The sequence below is a fragment of the Pseudonaja textilis genome, chromosome 3, assembly GCF_049901715.1.
Source record: "Pseudonaja textilis isolate UNSWEBS1 chromosome 3, rPseTex1.2, whole genome shotgun sequence".
NCBI lineage: Eukaryota > Metazoa > Chordata > Lepidosauria > Squamata > Elapidae > Pseudonaja > Pseudonaja textilis.
Genome location: NC_141992.1, coordinates 98,856,664 through 98,879,899, shown reverse-complemented (window position 1 = coordinate 98,879,899; position 23,236 = coordinate 98,856,664). Strand labels below are relative to the sequence as shown.

General features: G+C 41.8%; 1 protein-coding gene and 1 long non-coding RNA gene across 12 annotated transcripts in view; one reads left to right on the top strand and one right to left on the bottom strand.

The window, feature by feature from the left end:
• The window catches only part of RASAL2 (RAS protein activator like 2), a 242,552-nt gene extending 224,104 nt beyond the window's left edge, over positions 1–18,448 (top strand). For 5 of the 8 annotated variants that reach the window (XM_026703316.2, XM_087930462.1, XM_087930465.1 and 2 more), the window contains 5 exons: positions 3,647–3,781; positions 4,700–4,902; positions 5,428–5,515; positions 9,102–14,113; positions 14,238–18,448. In XM_026703316.2, the coding sequence (XP_026559101.1) occupies positions 3,647–3,781; positions 4,700–4,902; positions 5,428–5,515; positions 9,102–9,266 (591 nt within the window). In that variant the 3' untranslated portion in view covers positions 9,267–14,113; positions 14,238–18,448. Of the gene's footprint in view, positions 1–3,646; positions 3,782–4,699; positions 4,903–5,427; positions 5,516–9,101 lie in introns of all 8 variants that reach the window. The other 3 variants (XM_087930466.1, XM_087930463.1, XM_087930460.1) reach the window with 2 other exon arrangements.
• LOC113438102 (uncharacterized) overlaps positions 1–23,236 on the bottom strand; it is a 49,269-nt gene that overhangs the window by 11,180 nt on the left and 14,853 nt on the right. For 3 of the 4 annotated variants that reach the window (XR_015743015.1, XR_015743016.1, XR_015743014.1), the window contains 2 exons: positions 16,085–17,831; positions 5,540–10,863 (listed from right to left, as the gene is read on the bottom strand). This is a non-coding gene — a long non-coding RNA (uncharacterized LOC113438102). The remainder of the gene's footprint in view (positions 1–5,539; positions 10,864–16,084; positions 17,832–23,236) is intronic. The other variant, XR_015743013.1, reaches the window with a different exon arrangement.

Sequence of the window (23,236 nt, the reverse complement as noted above, 5' to 3'; positions counted from 1 at the left end):
ACCTCGTGGTCACTTGGGCTGCTTGCTGAGGGAGGGGGATGATTGCATTGACCATTTCCTCCATGCTGCTCTTTTACTGGGGCATTCGCAAAAGAGCATCAGCCAGGAAGTTTCTTCCCCCTGGGATATGTTTTAAGGTGAAGTTGAACCGGTTGAAGTACTGTGCCCATCGGACCTGTTTGGGCGAGATCTTGTGAAGGGTTTTAAGGGCCTCCAGATGTTTATGATCAGTCCATACTTCAAAAGGCACCTTGCTGCCCTCCAGGAAATGTTGCCAGGTCAGTAGCACCCATCAAACGGCAAAAGCCTCCTTTTTCCTTATGGCCCACTGCCTCTCAGTATCAATGAGTTTCCAAGAGGTGTAGGCACATAGCTGTAAATCCCCACCCCTCATTCTTCTGAAAGAGGACAGCCCCTACGGCCACATTGCTGGCATCACTAGAATAACGAAAGGTTCCTAGGGGTCGGGGTGCTTTAGGATCAGCTCTTTTACGAACAACCTCTTTAATGTTTGAATGCTCTCTGGCATTTCATAGTCCACTGGAGGGGCTGGCTTGGTCAGGGCTTAGCCGCCATGCTTCCTGTCTTCAATAGGTCTGTGATCAGCAGGGCTACTTTTGCAAATGAAGGGATGAACTACCATTAGAAATTCACAAACCCCAGAAAGCTCTGTAGCTGCTTGTGCTTTGAGATGGTTACCACTCCAAGATGGCTTTCAGTTTTGCAGGGTCCATTTCCACCCCCTTGCTTGACACTTGGTAACCCAGGTAGTCTAGGTGGGTCTGGTGGAAGTCCCACTTGGACAACTTAGCATATAGGTTTACTGCCAGTAGTTTTTTAAGAACCTGGCAGACTAGCTTGAAAAGTTCTTCCATTGTCTCAGTGAAGATCAGGATGTCACCAAGTAAACTAGGACCCCTTATATAGGTGCTCGTGTAGCACTTCATTAATCTGCTGCATAAACACTGTGAGGACTCCCTGTAGCCCAAACGGCATGATTTTGAACTGGAAGCTTCCAAGAGGGCAGTTGAATGCCGTTTTCCACTCCACTCATCCCTCTCTTTGATCCTGACCTGGTAATATACCTTTCTCCAGTCTAGTTTGGCGAATATCTTTCCCTTAGCCAGGTGTGCCAGCATGTTGTTCATCAGAGGAAGGGGGTACCTGTTTCCACACATATTCTATTGATCCCTGTAAAGCCCAGGCATAATCTCATAGTCCCATCTTTTATTTTTTTCCTTAAACAAACCTGGGGCTGCCACTCGGGATTTTGTTGGTTGAATGAAGTCTCTGGCTAGGCTCTTGTCCATATACTCCCTCAGCTCCCTAGGGGTTATGGAGTACATTTTGGCTTAGAAAGTTTCATCCCCGGTATGATTTCAATTGAGTAATCTGTGGGGTGAGATGGAGGCAGTACATCACACTCCTTCTCACTGAATACCTATGCCAGATCCTGGTAATCTCTGGGGATGATCTGGGTCTCCGGTGGTTGCTCCGATGCTGCACTTGAGTATTCAGGCTATCTATCACCTGCATTTCTCTGGAGGTGTGGCATGTCTTAGTTGTGCAGAGGAGGAAGAAGGCCTCTCCCTAGCCTATCTTCCTGTTTCCCTCTTCCCACCATTTTATTGGGCCCCACTTGCCCAGCTAGGCCAGTCCCAGGATCACTGCTTCAGTCATTTTTAGGACTATTACAAACCGAATCTTCTCCCAGTGCTGGCCCATTTCTAGCCTCAGTGGTTCAGACAGGTATGTAGCAGGGGTTCCCCCCCCCATTAGTAAGCCATTGACCTGCTCGAATCTCATGGCCCTGGATAGCTGGGGATTCCCAGTTTCAACACAGTCGGCAGACTCATTAAACACAGAGTGAGTCCATTAGGGCATCCTCCCCTGAACTCCTGACTTGGGCACCATGATCCTCATGAGAATAGCAATGGGCCTCACTCATTATCAGGTTGCTTTCTTCCTAATCATTGCTATCATGGGGTGCAGGTGGTGACTCCTCTTCAGCTGGAGTTCTACCCTCCCTGGTTGAGCCAGAGGGGATCTCTATGACCTGGTGAGCCAGACTAGCCTTCCTTGATGTCTTCCAGGTTGGCTTCCTCAGCTCCGTCATGGCCGGTGAGCCGGCCTTCAGTTTTGGGGTAGGCGCCAGGCAATCAGCAGCTCAGTGTCCTTGTGGCCCATAGGAAACAGTGGGTAAGGGCCTGGGTTGGTCCCACCAATGGATCGGTTGGAGCAGTTGAGGTTACTTGCCTCTCAGTTGGCTGGTTCTCCTGGCTCCTTCTCGGTCTTGCATCAGTGTCGCCTCTCGGTCTGCAACTCCTCACTTCAATGTCTAAACCGTAATATCTCAGTACCATTCATTGATCTGGTCAGGGAGCCCTGTAAACACACACATGGCACAGTTCCTTGTCAAGGCCCTCTTTGAAGTGGTAGATAAGCAGTCGTTCAGGCCAGTACCGTAGCTTCCCAGCAACCCTCTGGAATTCCCAAACATACTCCTTCACTGGCCGGTCCCTCTGCTTCAAGTCTCGTATCTCCACCTCTGCCTGCTGGGCTTGCATGTTATCTTCAAAACTGGCCTGTAGTTCCTCCAGGAAAACCCTGGCATTCCCCAACTCTGGCATCTCCTCATCATGGAGGCTTGCCACCCACTCCGCAGCTTCCCTGTCCAGGTTAGTGGCTACAGCATTCACCATCACTCTCCCAGTTGGAAAGGCTAAGGCATAGCGATCCAGATGAGCCATTACCTGGTTCAGGAAGAAGGCCAGCTTATCTTGGTTTCTGTCGAAGGTAACTCCAATTGGAGGGGGCTCCACCAGCGGAGGTAGAGGTGCCCAACAGCCAGGGTACCAACCAGGGCCTGCGGGGTAAGGCCATTGGTATGGTCCAGGACCCCCAGGGGTTTCCTGCGGTGACCACGCTGCTTCAACTGGCCTAGGAGACAGACTGGCTAGTCAAGCTACTGCAGGTGAATTCAGGCTCCAACAGATGAGGGGTGGTTGGATTGCATGGGTCATAGTCTCCACCAGAGGCTCTAGCCAGCACTTCTCCTTCACCGCACCATCTTCCTTGAGTCTTAACCATCCTCCAGGAGTGACTGGATAGGCGGCCAGGGCTCAGGACCCCAAAGGTTGGTTTAGTAGGGTTGGCTTGATGTCATGGTTTCAAATAATGATCCCAACCAAGTCAAAACTCTGAGACTGGAACTCTTCTCAAAGATTCTCTTTATTGGGTACATCATATCGGCACAATTCAAATGTGAAGCCAACTCTAAATATTTCCCATGGTTCAGTATAATTAAAAGAGTAAATGATTCCCTCCCCTCAAGTGTTACAGATCACATTGCCCAGCTGGGTAAATGGCAGGCTCTTCAGGCACTCCCCTCCTTTCTTGCTCAACATTTGTTGAGATGACCTTGGCTCTACCGGCCACTGCCTGTGTTTTGTCTAGCACAGTAGAATAGCATTCCAAACCTCCTATCCTGCCCCCATCTGTGTGGCAACTGAGAAGCCAAAAAAAAAAAAAATGCCTCAGCCAAAGTCGTTTTGAAAGTTGACAATACCTGGAACAAACATAAAGATAATAGAAAACCAATTCTGGAATGTAAATGCATTTGAGATCCATATCGTTCTACCTGCAGATGCAGTCACCTGTAGATTCTCCCCCTATGTCACCTGTGGAAAGGACAGCTGCTTGGGTCTTAAACAGTGGACAGTATGAGCAAGTGGAGGAAGAGGCAGAGCAAAACCCAGATGAAGCCAATCATACAGAAAAGGTAACAGTTATCTAGGTTCTAGCTCCTAGCCCCATCTATAAAAAGTCACTGGAAAAGATAAATGTACAGAGATCCTCAGTATAAAGTTGCACAGCTCTCTTTTTCAATTACCAAACATCTAGACGTTGCTGTTTTTCCTGTGTCAGGGCCTGGAAGCTAGGTCTGATAATTGTGGGCTACAAGTTGTGTGCAGATAAATCAGGAATCTTTAAGGTGGCTACTTTCACAACCATTGAATTAATTTTCCTATTCTTTGGGATTCAGTTTCCTTTTTAAAATGTTTGTATTCAGAGACTTATTTTTAATTCAAGCTCTTGTAAGAGCAGAATACTTTGCGGCTGCTTCTCTTGCTTTTCTTGCTGGACCCGTTCTTGGATACTCGGGGTACTAAAAAAACTAATCTATGCTGTCACATCCTTCAAGATTTCCTGCTCTATTATCCTTAGAAGTCAACTCGGAAGCTCCAGCTAAGAAAAGAGGCTGCATGGTCTAGTGACAATGAGTGAAGCTGTCCAAACACATTTCTTTATACTGGCCATGATTGCCAGTATGTTTCTAAATTCAGTTCAGTGTTTTCACATAAAGTCCTTTACAACTAGTCCAACATGCTTAGGGGAAGCTGGTGATACTCCTGTATCAGTGTTAGGACCTGTTTGAAATATCAGTTCCATATATGAAAAAAGTTATATGTTTCTGAAATGAAATTATTTTTAAATAATTTATTTAGGGCTTTCAATTGTTTCTTTCTCATATTACTGGCTTCAATTGTTTGTTTTTGTTGCTTCTTATTTAGGAAGAAATGAAAGCATTCAAAGCTTCTAGTAATGACTTTTTATTATTTCTCTTACGCTGCCTTGAGCCCTGGCTCATGAATTAATAAATAATGAAACTTTTTATCTCCCTTCCTCCCATCTTCAGTATCAGGAAGAGATTGTCAAGCTTAAGGACCGCCTGAAGGCATCAAGTCACCGGTTGGAGGAGTATGAGCAGCGCCTCCTCGTGCAGGAACAACAGATGCAGCAACTCATTTTAGAGCACAGATCAATGATGGAAGATAGCAAGGAGCGGCTGCGAAAGCAGCAGGAAGAGAAAGATAGCCAGATGAAGAGCATCATCAGCAGGTTAGGAAGGGAGGGGCTGAAGATAGAAAGAAAATCCTCTCTATTTCCTATAGTGGTATTCCTTATGAAGAAGTGTGACCGTTGCTTGCTAAATGGAAATCTTTCTCTTGCATATAGGTTGCTCTTAGTCCAAATTAATCCTGTTATTTGATGTTGTTAGCCCGCATTACTTCAATACTAGGCAGCCTGAGTTCAAAGCCTGTGTAGTTTATATTCAGTTTCACGGCAGTGCAATTTAGGCCAAGTGGTTTTAGACATACAAACTGGGAATTCTGGAAATTGAAATCCCAATTCATGTAGATGATGATATTTGAGCTGGTGTAGGCATCCCAATGTCTTTGTAGCACCCACTCAAACAATTTAGAGCTTATTCGTTGAAATGCTTGCTCAAGGAATAAAACAGCAGATGGCAATCTTTTCATCTTTAGTATCTTTATTAAGCCAATGTTTTGTCTTGTTTTCTTTTGTGATGCTCCAGATATCTAGAAAGATTACTCTCCAAATTCTTTCTTTCCTTTCTTTTAGATTAATGGCTGTGGAAGAGGAACTAAAGAAAGACCATGCAGAAATGCAAGCGACCATTGATGCTAAACAGAAAATAATCGAGGCACAGGCAAGGAACAATGTTTTTACTTACCTATATTGTTACTGCCCCTTTACCATTCCTTATCTTTTCACTGTTCTTTATTCTGAAATTAAGGCTTTGAGTCTTGTTTTCAGAGGTAGCATCTCTGTGGTTCAAGAGAAAAGGGATGGCTTTTCTCTTAGCCCAGAACATAATGGATCAAAGTGTCTATCATTCAGATATTCAACGCTTCATGTGCTGAAAGCCACGGTTGTAGAATTCTGTCCAACGTACAATGCTTTGAACTATAGCTTTTAGTCACACTTATTGTAAAATAAAACAAAACAGGACAAAATAGGACTTAAAACACAAAATAATTTCGATCTCTTCTTTATGCTACCCTTATGAGACCTGCACATGAAAAATACCCTTTGCCTATAGAATCATCTCCTACTTTTAACAGTGATCGATGTTAGTGTTAGTCACACTTTCCTAAATATACCAAGATGAAAGAGCTAGAAAATGCTCTAAGCTGCTTTTGTAAATTTTCCATGACTTCGTTATTGTTATTACTCTTCCTTTGAGTCAGTATTGACTCCCAATGACTACTTGAACAGCTCCCTGTAGTTTTCTTGGCAGGATTTCAGAAGTAGTTTGCCATTGCTTGCTTCATAGGGATAAGAGAGAGGGACTGTCCCAAGTCACTCAGCTTTCTGCCTAAAGTGGGCCTAGAACTCATAGACTCCCAGTTTCTAGCCTTAACTATTATACCAAACTATCTTACTCCAATGTATTCCATCCAGTAAAATGTACTGATATTACTTTGGTTGTAATTTGTATTTATAAGTGTTTGTGTTAGTGTCCTATGATGAATATAAATGATTTCCTGGTGGGATATTCAGGAACAGTTTTTCCCCTCATTTAGCCCAATTTTATCAAGAAAATATTTCTGAAGTTTTTGTTTAAAAAGCTGGTTTTAAGTATGGAATAATGCCGCAGGAGTTACAGCATGGACTGCTGGAGATTGAATAAGGACAGTGGCTAAGTTGAAAGCAAATTTCCCCAGCTCGCTGAATTGATAGAAGCATACATTCTGTTCCTTAGTTATTTATGAATGATGTTCCATATGGTTGCTGAGAACTAGGCCCACGTGGGTTATCTTCAAGCTGTTTGAGTCATTCAGAGCAGCGTAGAATCTGGCTGAAAGCTTTGTGATAGACTATTTCAACAAGAGAGTGAAAATAAAAAAAAACCCAGACAAAATTCCCAGTATTTGAGGGGCTGGCACAGAGAAGAGGAGGTCAAATTATTTTCCAAAACACCGGGAAGGCAGAACAAGAAACAACGGTTGGAAAGTAATCAAAGATAAAAGCAACCTGGAAAAACTTCCTAACAGTGAGGACAATTAACCAGTGGAACGGCTTGCCTTCAGAAATCATGGGTGCTCCATCACTGGAGGTTTTTAAGAAGAGTCTAGACAGTCACCTATCTGAAATAGTATAGGTTCTCCTGCCTGAGCAGGGGGCTGGACTAGAAGACCTCCAAGGTCCCTTCCACTCATTCATTCTATTCTATCCTACAGAGAAGCTTTGTAGAATCAGGAACTGCGTGGAGATTGATTTCTCATCCTGTGCTTAGAATGCCCTTTTTCCATCCACTCACCAGAAAACCCTTCCCCTCCCCCCCCCCCCCCCCCCGGCAGTCTTTTGTTGTTGTTGCCTGTTGAGGGTATGGTAGCCTTTATATCACTACTGCTTGCCCTCCCCACCTTCCTTACAGTAATTAACAGAGCTGTACTGTGGGCTCTACATCCGTTTGGCAGTTGACATGATCTCTGTCTTAAATTACACTTGTGAAAAGGGAGACGACATAATTCAAATGGGCAAGTACATCCAATTAGATCTCCAGCCGAACACTGCCATGGCCTGCCCCCGTGTCCTTATGCTTCCCCAACCCTACTCTTATGTGTTCTAGTTTCCAGCTGCTCTCTGAATTTCATAATCCATAAGAATTCCATTCTAAAGAAATTAATAAATTTATTTCGCCACTTTAAAAATGTTTATTTTATGACATTATGGGAAAATTATTTCTGAGAAGGAACTGATTATTTTGTAGGGAGATGGGGAGTGAGATCCAGTCAGACAAAACACTGGACTTCATAAAAAACCAGTAGACTAAAGGCAATTTTAATTACAGCATCGTTCTGCTGTCATGACTGTACGGTTGCCTCTTTTCACAAATACTGTCAGCCTCCAAAATTTTCTTCCTTTGCTTTGCATCTTTTGGCTGTCATAAGTAACGGGGGGAGGAGGAAGCGAGCTTTACAAACCAGAACTGCATAAGTTGCGGGGGGGGGGGTGTTTCTTGCTTATGTCTTATGCTATGTGCAAGCGCAGCTCTTTATCAAAATATGTCAAGGTCAACGGACAGAGGCCTCATCACCACCTGGAGATGCCCACATGATGGTATAAGCAACTTTTAATTGGAGGAACCAATTGAACTATTGGGGGTGGGAACGTTGCCATTACTTTGTATACGTGATTTACGCGCCCATTTTCTCAGATTCAGAATTTTTTTGTTGCTACCACTTGATTTCCAGTGAAAGGTATCTTTTCTCTAATTAATGGAGTCTAAGTACTTCTTTCTTGGATTTTGAATGAAGCATCAGCTGACAAACACATTCCATTCATATATTTACACCTACGTAAAGGACGTTAGCATTTTCAAACCCTGGTGTTTTTCAGATGCATGCCTAAATCTTCTGTGTAGCTGTTAGTGACAAAACTTCTGACAACCACATTTCACATTGTTCCTGACTATGTCCATTGTGGGAAAATGGGTAATTAACACCTTACTCCTTCACAGGATGCTGATTTTATGAGAGTCCTCTGGGAGACCCAAACCAGTCCTGAGATTATTAAATATTTTCAAACTGTGCCAAGATATAAATGGCTATATATGTTTCTGTATCTGCAGCCTCACACTGTTGGAATCTTATGGCCATGATATTGTCAGTGTAGTTCTCTTAAGTTGTCTTCAGGTTAGTATCTTCACTAAGCCTTGGTGGCGCAGTGGTTAGAATGCAATACTACTTCTGCTGACCATTGGTTGCTTGCAATTTGGCAGTTCAAATCCCTCCAGGCTCAAGGTTGATTCACCTTTCATCTTTCCAAGATGAGTAAAATGAGGACCCAAAATTGTTGGGGGCAATAGGCTGACTCTGTAAACCGCTTAGAGAGGGCTGTAAAGCACTATGAAGCTGTATATAAGTCTTAAGTGCTATTGCTATTTAGAGATCCCAGATCTGTATATAGCCAAACTCTGGAATAATCTGCCCACCATTTCCTGTTTTCCTTTGGGTAAGAGCCAGTCCTTAAACTTCTAGTGTCTTCTGGGTTCTGCCTCAGTATTTCTGTGTGATCCATGTGTATGTGTATAAATTGGCAACTCCCACAGAAGAGATTCTAGAGAGCTGAAAAAGGCATGCCTGTTGCATTTGGCTGATGGGCTAAGTAAAACACTTAGAAGAAGTAATGAGACACCGATTTTACCTTCACTGTTCCAAATCCAGTGAAGCCCTGTGAACATAGACAAATGTGGTTTCATTTGGTTTTGTTTTCTGTTGTTCTTGCAGGAGAAAAGGATTCTCTCCCTGGATTCAGCCAATACAAGACTGATGAGTGCCCTAACTCAAGTGAAGGAACACTATGGCATGCAGGCCCGGAGCAGCGCCTCTCCTACTAATCCCCCCAGGCTTTCTATCACAGAGAATGGGGAATTTAGGAACAGCAGCTGCTAATTTCAAGTTGCCCCACCAAACGAATTACCATCGTTCATTTCCCTTGCCCACTCCAAGCCTAGTTAATCCTTTCTATCACAGAGGATGGGGAATTTAGGAACAGCAGCTGCTAACTACAAGTTATCCCACCAAACAATTTGTCATCTTTCATTTCCTTTGCCCACTCCAAGCCTGACTGACCAACTCCTTTGGTGTTCTCCAAAAACTCCAGGAAAACTGGACTGCCTGCCACCACCATGTAAGACCTGCATTAACAACCTGCTTGGGCTTCCTTTCAACATTGCAGCTGGTAATTACATTTCCACATTTCAATGTGCTAGTTTTTCAACTTGCCTCGACCATGGCAGCAACATGTCATGGTACATAGGGCAGAACAGGCTTCAGGGTACATAGGGCAGAAGAGGCATCAATAATTGCCTGACTAAGTGAGCACAGAAAAGACTGCTTAATGTAAGTCAGGGGTCCAAAAAGTTTTTAAAATGAATTGAAAAACATTGATTTTTTAAAAATCAAAAGTCTAAACAAAACAAGAAATGCATAAAAGTGTAACGAAAAGCTTTAAAAGGTAAGCAAGTTTTGAACATTTCATTAAAAATATGCTATTTAGGGGAATGATAGACATGTTGCTGACCCTGTTCGCTGCTATTTAGGTTTTTTGTTTGCTTGTTTCCTCTAATTCAATGGGCAATTTTAGATTGTTTTTAAATTTAATGTTGTTAAGCAGTTGTTTCATAGACCAAGAACAAGGAGTTTTATCTGAAATGCGCTACCTCCCCCTACCTTCCATTCCAGCAATGAGACCTTTGATAACACATAAGACAGAAAAGAGAGTTAATTGCATCCCATTGTAAGGTTGCCTGCCAGACCAAGAAGGTACCCAGGTTAATATGGGAATAGAGAGCCAAATCACCAAGAGGAAAGTGTGGGCTGTGAGAAGGAATGGAAAGGGTTCACTCTCCACTGCAAGATGTCAACAGGTGTCGACATAATTATAAATGCAGGAGAAGAAGGAAAGAGCCCTCAGTAAGAAAAGTGTGCATCGTCATTCCTGACAGCTAGGAAATGCTAGGGAGATAATAGATGAGTTGCATGATGCAGTTGCCTTGGGTGAAATGTTTTCGGTGAATATTCTTGAATAGTATTTTCAGTCAGGATTCCTCTCTTCTTTCGCAGGGCAAAATCAGAAGTTCTACTTCTTTTCTCACTGTAAAGTTCCTTTGTGATGGTTTTAAAAAGGACTGTAAACTTGTCCTGAACAGTTCCCACAAGGGTATCTAGATATTCTTTTAATATAGAAAAAGTAACTGTATAGAAATTGTGTCCTTACAGAACAAAAATCAGCTCACTTAACAGAAGGAAGTTAAAAATGATAATACCTTTGTGGCATACAGCCCGTTCACCAAGTCACTTGTCAGCCATCCCATTTGGCCATTTAAAGAGGCTTCGGCTTCTCAGTCCTCAGTTTGGGATGCATGCACGCCAGCTGTGCTCCTGCCACTGGGGTTTCTTGAGCCAGGGACTCCTCCAGCTTCTTCTTCTCCTCCAATTCTTTGATTGTTGCCCATATCACAGGTCTTTGGTTTCTTGGTGGGCACTACTGTGAAAAGACATTAAGTCATAATGTCAGCCACCCCATTTGGCACATTCAACAAAAGAAACTCACGGCTCTTTATAATTACCAAGAGTGCAGCTTTATTGAAAGCTCCATCTAGGTACAGTGGAAGCGAAGCCAGTTCTGGGATTTTCCCCTGAAAACCCCCACATTTTCCCCTTTGGGCCACCCACAGTTCATAGTTTACCAATTGAGTTCAGTTCTTTTGTTTTGGGAAGGACTGTCTGTGCCGCTCACATAATCTTCATAACTTGTCCTTGGTAGATAACACCTTGCTGGCAACAGAAGACATTCTTGTGTTTTGTAGACTTCCCTTAGGAATTCACTACCCCACTCCCATCACTGTATGGCACACTGTGAGCAAAGGCAGGTGCAGGCAACTATGGAGTAGAGTCAGGTTTGATACCACTGTTCAGCTATCTCTCATCGGCAACTACCTTACTCTTTTCTTGCACAATGAACCATAAACCATCCTTAAAGCCAATTGTTTTCTTCTCAATGGCTAGTATTTCATTCTTTGTCTTGATAAAGATAGAAGACAAACTCTTTACTTGTGGTCAAAGGAGGGCAGCCCTGAGATAAAGAATCTTTTTCTGATGTTCCAGAGAGTGGCAAGTAGGAACTTCCCCAGTAGCATGGCATTCAAGGGATTAGACTTCAATGTTCTCATTTAATTGCCAAACTGAAAGCATGCAACAAGAGTCCCAAGCAGTGGGCAGAAGACTTCAAAGGCCAGGAGTTGGCAAAAAGTGGACCATGGACCTAAACTTGTCTCCTGGCTGTTCATTCAGCCAGCAAGTAAATTAATAGGGCCAAGCTTCTGGTGCAAGGGGCAGCACTGAAGATTGGAGTGCTAGTAAGCAGGGCTGATAGCAGACTCTTTGTTGACAAGCTGGCATTGTCCAATCACTACCATGTTCCTTGGCCTGAAGATCTGCCAGACACACCCACAAAGGTGGAGGAGGGGTGAGATCTGACCCTATCCAGAACAAACTTGCTGACCATGGTCTAGGCATTCAAGTGTGCAGTTTCAGGATGCCAGAGGTTCAAATCTCTGGCGCATGGAGTCCAAACTGGCCAAGTCTATCCAACAAGGGAAGCTCAGCCAATGGCGGCTTCTATGCCAGTACCCTGTGGGGACTACTGAAGACTGGGAAACAGCTTGGCTGATTGACAAGATGTGTGAAGTGCTTTTGCTCTGTTCACTGTAACATGCAATTACTCAAAGACTGGCTCCTGGTCCTCGGATTGCTGGAACCCTCCAGTCCACGGAAAAACCATTGAAAGTCTAATCCCTTGAATGCCATGCTACTGGGGAAGTTCCTGCTTGCCACTCTTTGGGAACTGCTAGCTAGATCAGCCTTAGGTGCTTGGTTGCTCACCAGCTCTTCGGGCTGATGCTTGCTTGATGCATTCAGAACACATTTCTTGCCATCAGGATCCTCTGAATCTCACCTACCCATGACATGAATCCATCTGCCCTCTTCCAAGAAGGAATGAGCCAAAAAAACCCAGAAAGAGGAAGTTTTCTTTCTTAATAAGGCAGGATCCTAACTTAATGGAGAGAAGTAGGGCTGCATCCAAAGTAGGGCTACATCTACAATATTCACCAAGAAAGAACTGTAGTCCTTATCATATTCTGTATGATTTCAGGGGTACTTTCAGTGTTTCTTATTAATAAAGAAACAAAGCTAATGAGATCCTACTGCCATATAGGCAGTTCCCCCCAATTTTCTGGGCACCAGGGACCAGTTCCTTGGAGAATGGTTTTTCCGTGGACTGGAGGGGCATGGTTTCGCATGCTGCCTGCATTCTGCGGATGGGGCTTCCTTTGTTTGCATGGCCTTGTGCTAAAACAATTATAATGTTCACATCCAGGAAGAGGAGAAATGCCTATCTCTATTCAAGACTGATCTCACATTATAGTCACTTAAGACCTGTATGAAGGGTTTCTAAAACTCCACAGTTAAATTCTCACCCTTAAGAGCATAAGTGGAATAATCAAATAGTTCAATTAAAACAAAAAACCCTTTTTGACATTAAAGCTAGGAATCCAGAGATAGTATTAATCTTTTTATTTTTAAAAAAATTATAATATTTAGTTTATTCAAGAAAAGTTTCAAATAAAAAACACAAAATATTGAAAAAAATACAAAAAGAAAAAGAAGAAAAAAACCAACAAACAAGATAAAAAAGTGTCTTAAAATTTAACACATATACACGTACATCCTCCCTAGTTGAATGTTCATTAATATAATACAACAATGTTAATCTCCCACCCCTTACATTAAACTACTCAGCTACTGAATCTCTTTACGTAATTGTTAGTTTACCATCTATATATTGTATTAGTAACAAAACAGTTTACAGGAAAAACAAAAGTGATAAGAATATATAAAAATAATAAACATTATCAATAATAATGAAAATGAGACAAGATTAAAATTCTAAAACCCTCTGTTAACAAACTGCTATTGTAGAAAATTACCATAGCTTCTTTTGAAACTTTTTATTGGTTTATCAAAATATAAAATACAAAGAAACATTCAAAATTCATATTAAGAGAATCCTCTATATTATTTCAAAAAAAATCTAACCCTTTAAATTTAAAGGAGAAAACACTTTTTCTAGTTTTGATATCTAGTATTATATATAAAGGGGGAAAAAAACCCTTCATTTTAAACCCAGAACACAATACAACTGTCAGGTTCTGATGCCTACATGCCATTAAGACCACTGAGACCAGAAAGGGTTGGATGGCATACATACAATGGGATCATTCTCTTCGTCATCATCATTCCCACCACTGTCAAGTGCCTCATTTCAGCTATGGTCCCAACTGGGGTTGGTGAACTTGTTTGCTGCGCCTCTTGAGATTTTTCCAGGGTTTTCTTGGTTTCTTGATTTTTCACGCCGTTGTTGCATCCCCGAGGTACCCATGGAGGCTTTGGCACCTGCCTCGGGCCAATCGACTGGTGGCCCAGCTTCCCACATCGGAATCATATTATTGGTGGCGGGTGGTTGTGGTCTTCTCGGTTGTTGTCATCGGGGTTGTCATCTGGGGTCATTGCTGGCCGATCGGTCTGGGGCTTTCTGGGGCCACATGATCTAGTCCCCTCTCCTTGATATATTCAACCACTGGGTTTCAGTTTGCCAATTAAATGAGAACATTGAAGTCTAATCCGTTGAATGCCATGCTACTGTCTCCCAGTTCTGCAGCATGGTCACTTTATAGGTCTTAATCCAGTCAGCTGTCTCTCCTTCCATCATCGGTGCTACCGCCATCACCATGGCCCATTGGGACATGTATAGGTGCGCATACTGGTCCATGTGATTGAGCATCTGGCCCAATAAGAGAGCCACTTTATCTGGACTACTGTCAAAGGACGCTTGCAGGGCCGTTGGATCGCAAGGGCTTAATGATCCTTCGTCATGCCTTGCCGCAGGCCAGGAAGTTGTTGAGGTTCGGCTCATATCTTAAGGGCCTGCCAAATAGTAGGTGTGGTCTCCAGTCTCTTCTCTACCTCCGTAATCTGTCCCGGCCTTTCATAGTGCAGGTTTGGGCTAACCATTCGAAAGCAGCTTGAAGCCTTGTTAGGTATTGAGGCTCAAGAGGAGGGTGGGGTACCTCTCCTTCCCTCCTCCATCCTGTCTCAGGACTCAGCTCTTTGAAACTAGCAGCTCAAAATTTTTCTCTCAGCACTTCCATTGTTTGGCTGCCTATCACTGTGGAGTGACTCCATTTGCCCTCAGAGATACGTCACCCCTTCCACTGGGCAAAATGGCTCCCGGGGGGAGTAACCATGGGAAAGGGAGGTAGAGGGACCCCATATCCCACAGGCTGCGAGGAGCTCAGCCACCACTATCCTGTTCCCCTGGTTTTTAGGCCCACACCCTGGAAGTTTTCTGAGCCCTCCTGGCTGACTAGTGGGTTTTTGGAACCCGGTTGCCTTCTGCAAGCACCGGTAAGACCTCCAGAGGGGCAGGTTCCATATGTTCCACCAAGTCTGCAGCCTCCGTTCCCCTGCCATACGTGTTATTAAATGGTGAGTCCTCACTTCCTGTGAGATTCCGATGTAATATGAGGGGGGGGACCCAAAGCACAGTTCTGAATTGTGATTTTTTTATCTCCCTCACAAACATCAACACAAACTGACATCCATCAATTGGAAATTGAAAGTCAGGGCTAACCGTCCAGTAACTGTCCCACAAGGGCTTTCTCCTCACCAGTAACATGGCTGAACGTCTCTGCTCCTGCCTTTTCTCTGCCCTACATGTTCTTGGATCAGGTGTAGAAAGCAATTCCTCTTCCTTATTACTGACTGGCTGCAGCTATGTGCTTTCCCCACCTCAGGGCTGTCCTGCTGCAGCTATGTGCTTCAGCCAAATCCCTCTCAGGTGGCTGCTTGGAGCCATTGATCAACTCTCCTCCAAACGTGCCTGGAACTGGTTCATCCTCCTCCAAACTGACATCTGGACAGATATCTGGGGAAGCGGGGGAGTTACCATATCACGTGGACCTTGAGTGGCTTTACCAGCATAGGTTCCACTTCAGAGTCCCTGTTTGTGTTGTTGGAAGCAGCCAATGAATCCCCTTGAATGCCATGCAGTTAAACTCATAATCCCCTGGCATCTTAAAGCTCTAATTCTTTGAGTTCCACTATTGGACAACCCATCCACAATGGCTAGACCTTTAGAACATAATCTAACTACCTTTCTATCCACTCATTTGAGCTTTCCCTGCTTGAAAGTTGTTGCAAGCAAGCTCACCAAGAGTTTATTTTGTGTGAGCTTTTTGCTCATGCCCTGCCTGTCACTGATTCTTATTTGCTGATTTGCTTACTCTTCCATAAACTTCCAATCAAATTGCACCTCTATATGTGATTGTGTCTGGCCAGGAACTTATTTCCTCTTGTTTTTTTGTCTTTGTCTTTTTCAACTTCTTTCTTAGCTGTTTCAACTACCTATTTTCAACCCTAGCCAAGGTTGAAAAAAGACAATCGGCAAATTTTCCAGTAAAATTCTGAAATCATATTTAGCAAGGATCCACCTCATCTCAGCACCAGAACCACTTTATCCTGCCGTATTTTGACTTTAAGAGGCATTCTCCTTTAACACTACAATGCATTCCTTATTTAAAGACACTTATTTGTCTTTTATTCATTCTTGTAAATATATTTTAATATGAATTAAAATGATAACAAACCTTCTCTTCCATCTTTGTCATACTGGCAAAACCTTTTCTGATCTCATCCCCTCCTCTGCCTCTGTGGAAGCTACTGATAGGCTGCCCTTGCCCAGGATGCTTACACAAGGCCCTCAGCCATAATTTGCCAACTCCTGACCAAGAAGAAAGCAGTATTTATTATTATATAATTTCCTCAGATTTGTTTTATTTTTAAAAAAACCCATGAACACCTGCTAGTTTTTCAGAAATAGATTCATCAAAGTTTTCTTTACTCTTGCTTCTGTTTTTGCAGGAAGCTTGCATTTTAAGAAACATTTCTTAACCATTTTTTCACAAACTGTTTTTAATTTTTCCATTACAATTTTGGCTTCTGATAACAAGAACAGAGGCTGACATAGATTCTTTTCGAAATTGGAATTGTGATTGTTTTTTAAAATGGGACCAGCTGACAGCCTTTCCCAGGTGGACCAAATAGGAAACACAGCCAAATGAATTAATTCTATCTTATCATAAAGCTACATTACAAGCCTGAAAGTACACATCTCCAGCCATCTCCTTTAGAAGCTAGAGATAGTTCCTTCTGTATCTCTCCACGCATTACCATTACAATTGTTTATAGTCTAAATATGAGGAGTGAATTGCCAGTTTTGAACAGAGAAACAATTGGTACCTCCTTAACCAGGGGTGGGAGCTGACTGGTGTAACTACCGGTTTTGTGATTTTATGTTTTGTGCTCACATGTGCACTTCACGCCTGATGCGTGCTGCGCAAGAGTGTATATCGTCATCTAGCTGCCTGGACAGCTGAGCAGCGCTGTTTGCAGGTGCACACCCATTGAAAAAGCCCTTTTTTCCTGCTTTGGTTTGCCGCTCTTCAGAGCAACCGGTTCTACAGAAGTGGACAGAACCGGTTGAATCCCACCCCTGTCGTTAACCCGGTACCAATTCCTACTTTCTGCAAACAACTCCTTTGGCCATGGTGCATTTTGTTTCTCTTATTGCCATTATAAAAACAAATTTATCAAACTAGTATTTTTCCACTCACAAAAATCGAATCATTTTCTAAGTAAAGAAATATTTGTGATGGATTAAAATTTATGCAGTCAGGAAACAAACTCCTTTAGAGTTATCCATTTTTAATTTTAAAGTATTTAGAAAAAGTTCAACTAATTAAAAATTCGAATTCAACTTGAAAAAGGAATTTGTTTGGAAGGTTCCTTTAAGAGATTTGTATTTCAGCTAAGATGAATGGCCATCATTTTCTACTCCGGGTGTACATGAAGCCGAGTCAAAACTACATGGCATCATATTACTTACAACATGCTAGAATTTGAGGCTGCCAGCCTTTCCAGTGCCTTTTGTTGCACTAGAACTTTTTTCCCCCAGATAAAGCAATTTTCTAAAGATTTAATGAATTCCTTAATTGCTCCTCTTATAATTCTATATTTATGCTTTAAAAAAAGATTGAAAAGACGAATGCTGGCAATAAAATAATTTCAATATCACATTCCTAATTAGCCTCATATACATTTCTTAAACTGGGATATCTTTGAGAACAGCCTGAGATCACCATTCTGCTCTTTGTGTGGGAAATCAGCTGCATGTTTCGGGGAAGCCCAAGCAGGTCTGTTCAGGTGTATGGTGGTGGCAGGCTGAAGGAGACACCAAGGCTGGAGTTCATAGTCCTCTGCAAAATGGAATCATTCTGGAACAACTGATGGGTTTCTTCAAAGGGAAGAGGTCTATGCATTTGTATCAACCAGGCACTGAAATGAAAAAAGAGTTGGGTTAGGGAAATGAGTTCCATCTATCTATCTATCTCCTAGACATGAAAAGGAAAATGTTGCCATTTCAGAAATGCAAGCTTGTAGGCAGCTTTGTAATAATCTGGGTTGCGACTGTAATGCCTCCTTCCCAAATTTAGATTGGTGTTGGTAAAATGATATCTATGGCCTTTAATTAGGCTATGCCCCATATTCTAAGAGATGGGGCGAGAGGGTTATGATGGTGAGAGCTTTTATGAATTTTGTAAGTACAACAATACGCTTTTTTCAGGGCCTTAATGAAAATTATTTTACCAGACATTTGTTTTCAGTGTTAGCTTTCAATAATTTATTTCTGTCTGGATCTTTATTTTATGACTCCACACTCCACCCATCCCCCAAACCACAGTCCTGTATTTTTCTGCTCATAGTGCTGGATTCCTCAGGTCCCCAGGATCTACTTCTGCATTTCATTGTCTGGGTTTGTTCTAAAGAAGATTTATTTTTGTTCTGTGAATATTTTTGAACAGGTTCTTGTATATGTACAGATAGAGATACATTTGAGATCTTTTATTGATATTCCTACAAAGAATTACAAAATAAAGTTTAACTTTAAAACAGTTTTGACTCAGTCTTTCTCTGCACTAATAAGGTTTGAGCTGTTACAGAATTGTTGAATATTCCCAACTTTGACAATGAACTTATAACAGGGCTGACACTCTTGTTCTTGTGGTTGACCTTCAGCCATCCATGTGGTTTCTTAGCACAGCTGTGTAGTATGACACACTGTCAGGGAGTGAGGGAGGAAGGGAAGGGAAGGAAGGAAGGAAGGAAGGAAGGAAGGAAGGAAGGAAGGAAGGGTCATGCAAATCATAAATAGGAAATTGGATATTGCACTGGAATCAGGTGGGATTCAACCGGTTCAGGCCGGTTCAGACGAACCAGATGTTAATTTTACATCCAATTTGGCAAAACAGTAATTTTGAAGACCAGCTGGCTCCACCCCACCCCTCCCAGGAGTCCCCACGTGCCTGATTCTGGCTCCCAGGTAAGTGCAGGAAGGGTTCCTAGGCCTAAAATGGGACTCGGGGGGAGCGGTGCCCCCTCCACACCCTGTTTTGGCTCTCCCGAGGCTTCAGGGAGGCTTGCTAAGCCCAAAATGGGGCATGGGCAGGGGTGGGATCTGACTGGTTCGGTGATTTTACATTTTGATTTTATTTTACTTTTCTCTTGAAAAAAAGTATATCTCCCAATAAATTATCCATTGTGTTTGTCTATTAGTTTTCAGCTATAAAATGCTTTGTGTGCTAAGAGCATCCATGAATTTTCAGGCAAAACCTGGGTTTGTATCTATTCCATATTGTCAATATGAGATATATATATATATATATAAAAATCCACATTAAACCAAAAATATCCACGTCACCTAAATCTCAGGATGTGTCCTTGTAATTCCAAAAGCCTTCTATTTCTCAGCAGCAACCACTCTTTCAACCAAGCAAGTTTCAAAATGCAATTTCAAATCAAGTAGAACCAATCACCCTCTTTCTTTTGCATCTTGTAACACTTTATATTTAACTTGTGTTTTTTCTCCTGCCACATAAATGTAGACATAACCTTCTGCCACTGATGAAATGGCACATCAGTTATCAAAACAGGTACTGTCTGAAAAGAAACATCATTCTAGGCAAAATATTCATTTTTATCAAGAAATACTTCTCAGGAATATTAAAGTATATATGATCATCTATTTCCATATTTTTGTTAACATCTTAATGCTAGATATGTGTTGGATATTTTGAATATTTGTAGCAACTTAATGAAAAACAAGCAGCGTTGATTTTCTTAGATGCAGAGAAGACCTTTGGCAATTTTAACTGGGCTTTCGTGTTCAAGGTTTTGGAAGATAGGAATTTTGGAGAGTGCTTTATAAAATGGATAAGATCAATTTATACTTCACAAAAGTAAAAATTATTAATGGAGATCTATCAAAAACCCTATAAGATGAAAAAGGAATGACACAGAGATGTCTGCTGTTTCTTCTCTTGTTTCGTTTGGTCCTTGAAATATTGAATCGAGATAAAAGGCAGGATTATGATGGACAAAAGGAGAAGGGGACAGCAGAGGATAAGATGGTTAGGTAATGTCATCAAGGCAGTGAGCATGAGTTTGGGCAGATTCAGGGAGACAGTAGAGGACAAGAGGGCCTGATGTGTTATGGTCCATGGGGTCATGAAAAATTAGACACAGTTTAGGAAATGAACAACAGGAAGATTGTGGGAATAAATATTTTAAAAGAAACTTGTAAGTTAAGGATTTTTGTAGATGACGGTGTTGGTTTTGGCAGATTAAAAGAATTTGGTGCAATGGCAGATGTTAAGATTAATAAACAGAATTTTGGTCAAGCATTCTGTCTGGGTTCTATCACTCCACCCCGTCCCCCAAGTCCTGCTTGCTGTCTCACCTTAAGCTTATCAGGGGCTGTTTCTGGGAGGAATGAGCAAAGAACACCAAGAAGTTAATCCCAGATGCCTAGATGGCCTCTGTATTGGGAGGCAACAATATAAAAAGATATTGGAGGCAGATGATCACTTTAGTGACAACGACAAAGGCATCAATTCAGACCAATGAATTGAGAGAAACCAATGGTAAAACATTCCTTATTTCACCAAGAAAACTACATGTACGCTCTATTAAAGTGACAGCTGGACTTTGAATTTGCAGGACAGAAAAGAGGATTGATGCTTTTGAACTTTGGTGTTGGGAAGTACTCCAGAGATTACTATGGATAGTCAAGGAAACAAACACCCAACAAATAAATCCAGGATTCTCACCAAGGCACAAATGATCAGGCTTAAATTATTATATCTTGGACACAACATGTGAGGACCTAGCTCTTTGGAGAAATTGATAAGGCTGAGAAAAGTGAAAGAAAAGAGAAGGTGAGAATGAGGATGTCTTAATTATAACGGCAATGGGTGCACCATTTTTAAGATCTGAAGTGTCTGGAAGAAAGTCGATTTATGTGGTGTGTTTATTTATTAAAACCATTTAAATAGCCAACTCCTAAACAACTTTGGGCAGTTCTTAAATGAAAAGTTAAAACAATATATAAAATCATATTAAATCTATAAAACTAAATGAATCAAAACACTAAAAGCAACAAAGACATAGCGCTAAGTCCTTTCTAATGCAAATTATCCAACCTTGCCCAGCACTTGTGGGGTGGGAGCCAAAAGTCTTCAAAACTTTACAGAAGACTAAAAGGTCTGCTGAAGTTCAAGGGGCAGAATATTCCATAAGGCAGAGGCTGCACACAAAGGCTAATCTATGGAACACTGGAAGTCTGCAGAAGTCCAAAAAGGTGGTCACCTTTCTAGGAGAATGAGCCATTGAAGGATACAGGTGGTGATACAAAGAGCAATGTGAGGACTAACATTTAGAAATCTGACAGTAGTAAATCATGAGTGCAGTGAGCAACTGGGAGCCTGCTTCTACTACGTTAAGCTGAATTGTGACCTTATACAAGAAATCACCTTAAAATAATGAAAAACAGAGACAAGCAGTGTGGGCCCTTGTTTACCAATACATGTCTAGTTATAGGTGCTGCAATATCAAATCTATGTAAGTAAACCTTGTCAAAGAGACTGAAATGCAGTTAAAATGGTCTTGAGCTTAAAATATCCAAAAGTGGTGATCTAGTGCTCACAAGATATTGGGCTGATGACCCCAGTACTTATAAATCTACAAATGGGTACTTGTTCCAGTTTCCTGATCTAGCAAAAAGCAAAGCTTATTGGAATCACTTTCTACAGAAACAGAATACATCTCATGCAAGAAACAATTTAGTTGCATCAAGAAGATCTTGGAGAACCAATATCGCAGTCAACAGTTTTACATGAGGACAATCAACGATGTATACAGCAAACAGTGAAAAGATAAATGCCAGAACCAGGCACATTGGTCTTGAATATCATTCTTTATAGTTCTAGCTGAATAAAATGAGGTTGTGCTTGAATACTGTGAAACTGATATGACTGGAGAAGATATTTTAAAGCCATTGCACCAAATAAACCCTCACCAAAGTTTTACCAGGACGGCATGTCCAAACCAAAATGCAGGGACTTCAGTTGTCCTCCCCAAAGAAGCCATATTTCCTATTCCTTACTTTCCCAGTATTAGCCAATGTGAAGTGAAACTCAAACTCTGGACATTCCAATTCACAAATTATATTTCCTTCAAAACTCTGTTCGGTCACATTTGGCTAGACTTAAAGAAATGGTCGACAGTTCCCTAAACAGCATCACAATAGTCTCTTATCTGCATGAGCCATAAGGAGACAAGAGGAGACAAGGAGGCAGGACTCCATGATAAATATTTGGAGTCTCATTTGACTTATGGAGTCATGCCCAATAACTGTTCTGACAATTGTCATCAGTGGCTGTATTTTCCATTCCTCTCCTCCTGATATTTTTTTGCTCTTGTTATTCCTTCCCCTTGCTTTAGATCTAGATTAAAATTAGGTTGACAGCTGTTTCTTTTCCATCAAGAAAAGATGTATTGTAACTAAGGATGGAATTTTGTATCATTTACTTTAGGAATAAAATGCAAGGAATTTTCTCAATGTGTAGAATAGTGGGTTAAGTCTGGATCTAACCCCACAACTCATGATATGTTTCCCACAAGTCAATGGGGAAGCCAACAGGAAGGTGGAAGTTGCTCCCACTGCTTTTTTGCCTGTCCCTGGTCAGCCTGTTTATCTGTTTAGGTAAGGAAATACTAATATTGAAGTTTGTTCATTATACCAAACAAAAATGAACCTGAAGCAAGAGCCTGGAACATTATATTGAAAGATAAAACGGTGCTTTGCAAATACTTTCAGACTCCCGCCAACCTCCAATCTCTGCGGCTGCTCTTCCCAGTGAAACAAACTAGTTTGGATCTTCTACTCCTTTATTGTAAAAAAAACAAAGGGAAACAAGAATGAAGGCAGGGGAGCTCTGGTCAAGGGTAGATCTCTGAGTTCGTTGAAAGGAGTCTCTTCTTGCTGTTCCCTCAGAGCTCAGATCAAGACAAGTGTGAGACATTATAGTTCTGGGATAATAATAGAGCTGGGTGGAAACGTCTGGTTTGCTTTGGTCCAATGACTGTCTTTCAGCCCAATCTATTTTTCAGAGTTATTGTAAAGATAATATGGAGGAATGTTCCCTCCCGCCACCATGCACAATTTTGACTCACAGACGAAAGGCAGGTTATATGTGTTAACAATAACCAATACTTTTTCTGGAACATAAGCAATAGGAATGAAGATTACTTTGGGAGGGAATAGCAAAGAGAATTCTAAGCTCTCTAGTAATCTGTCATCAGTGTACTGCAAAGATAAAAGTAAATTTAATTTTAAAGAGATA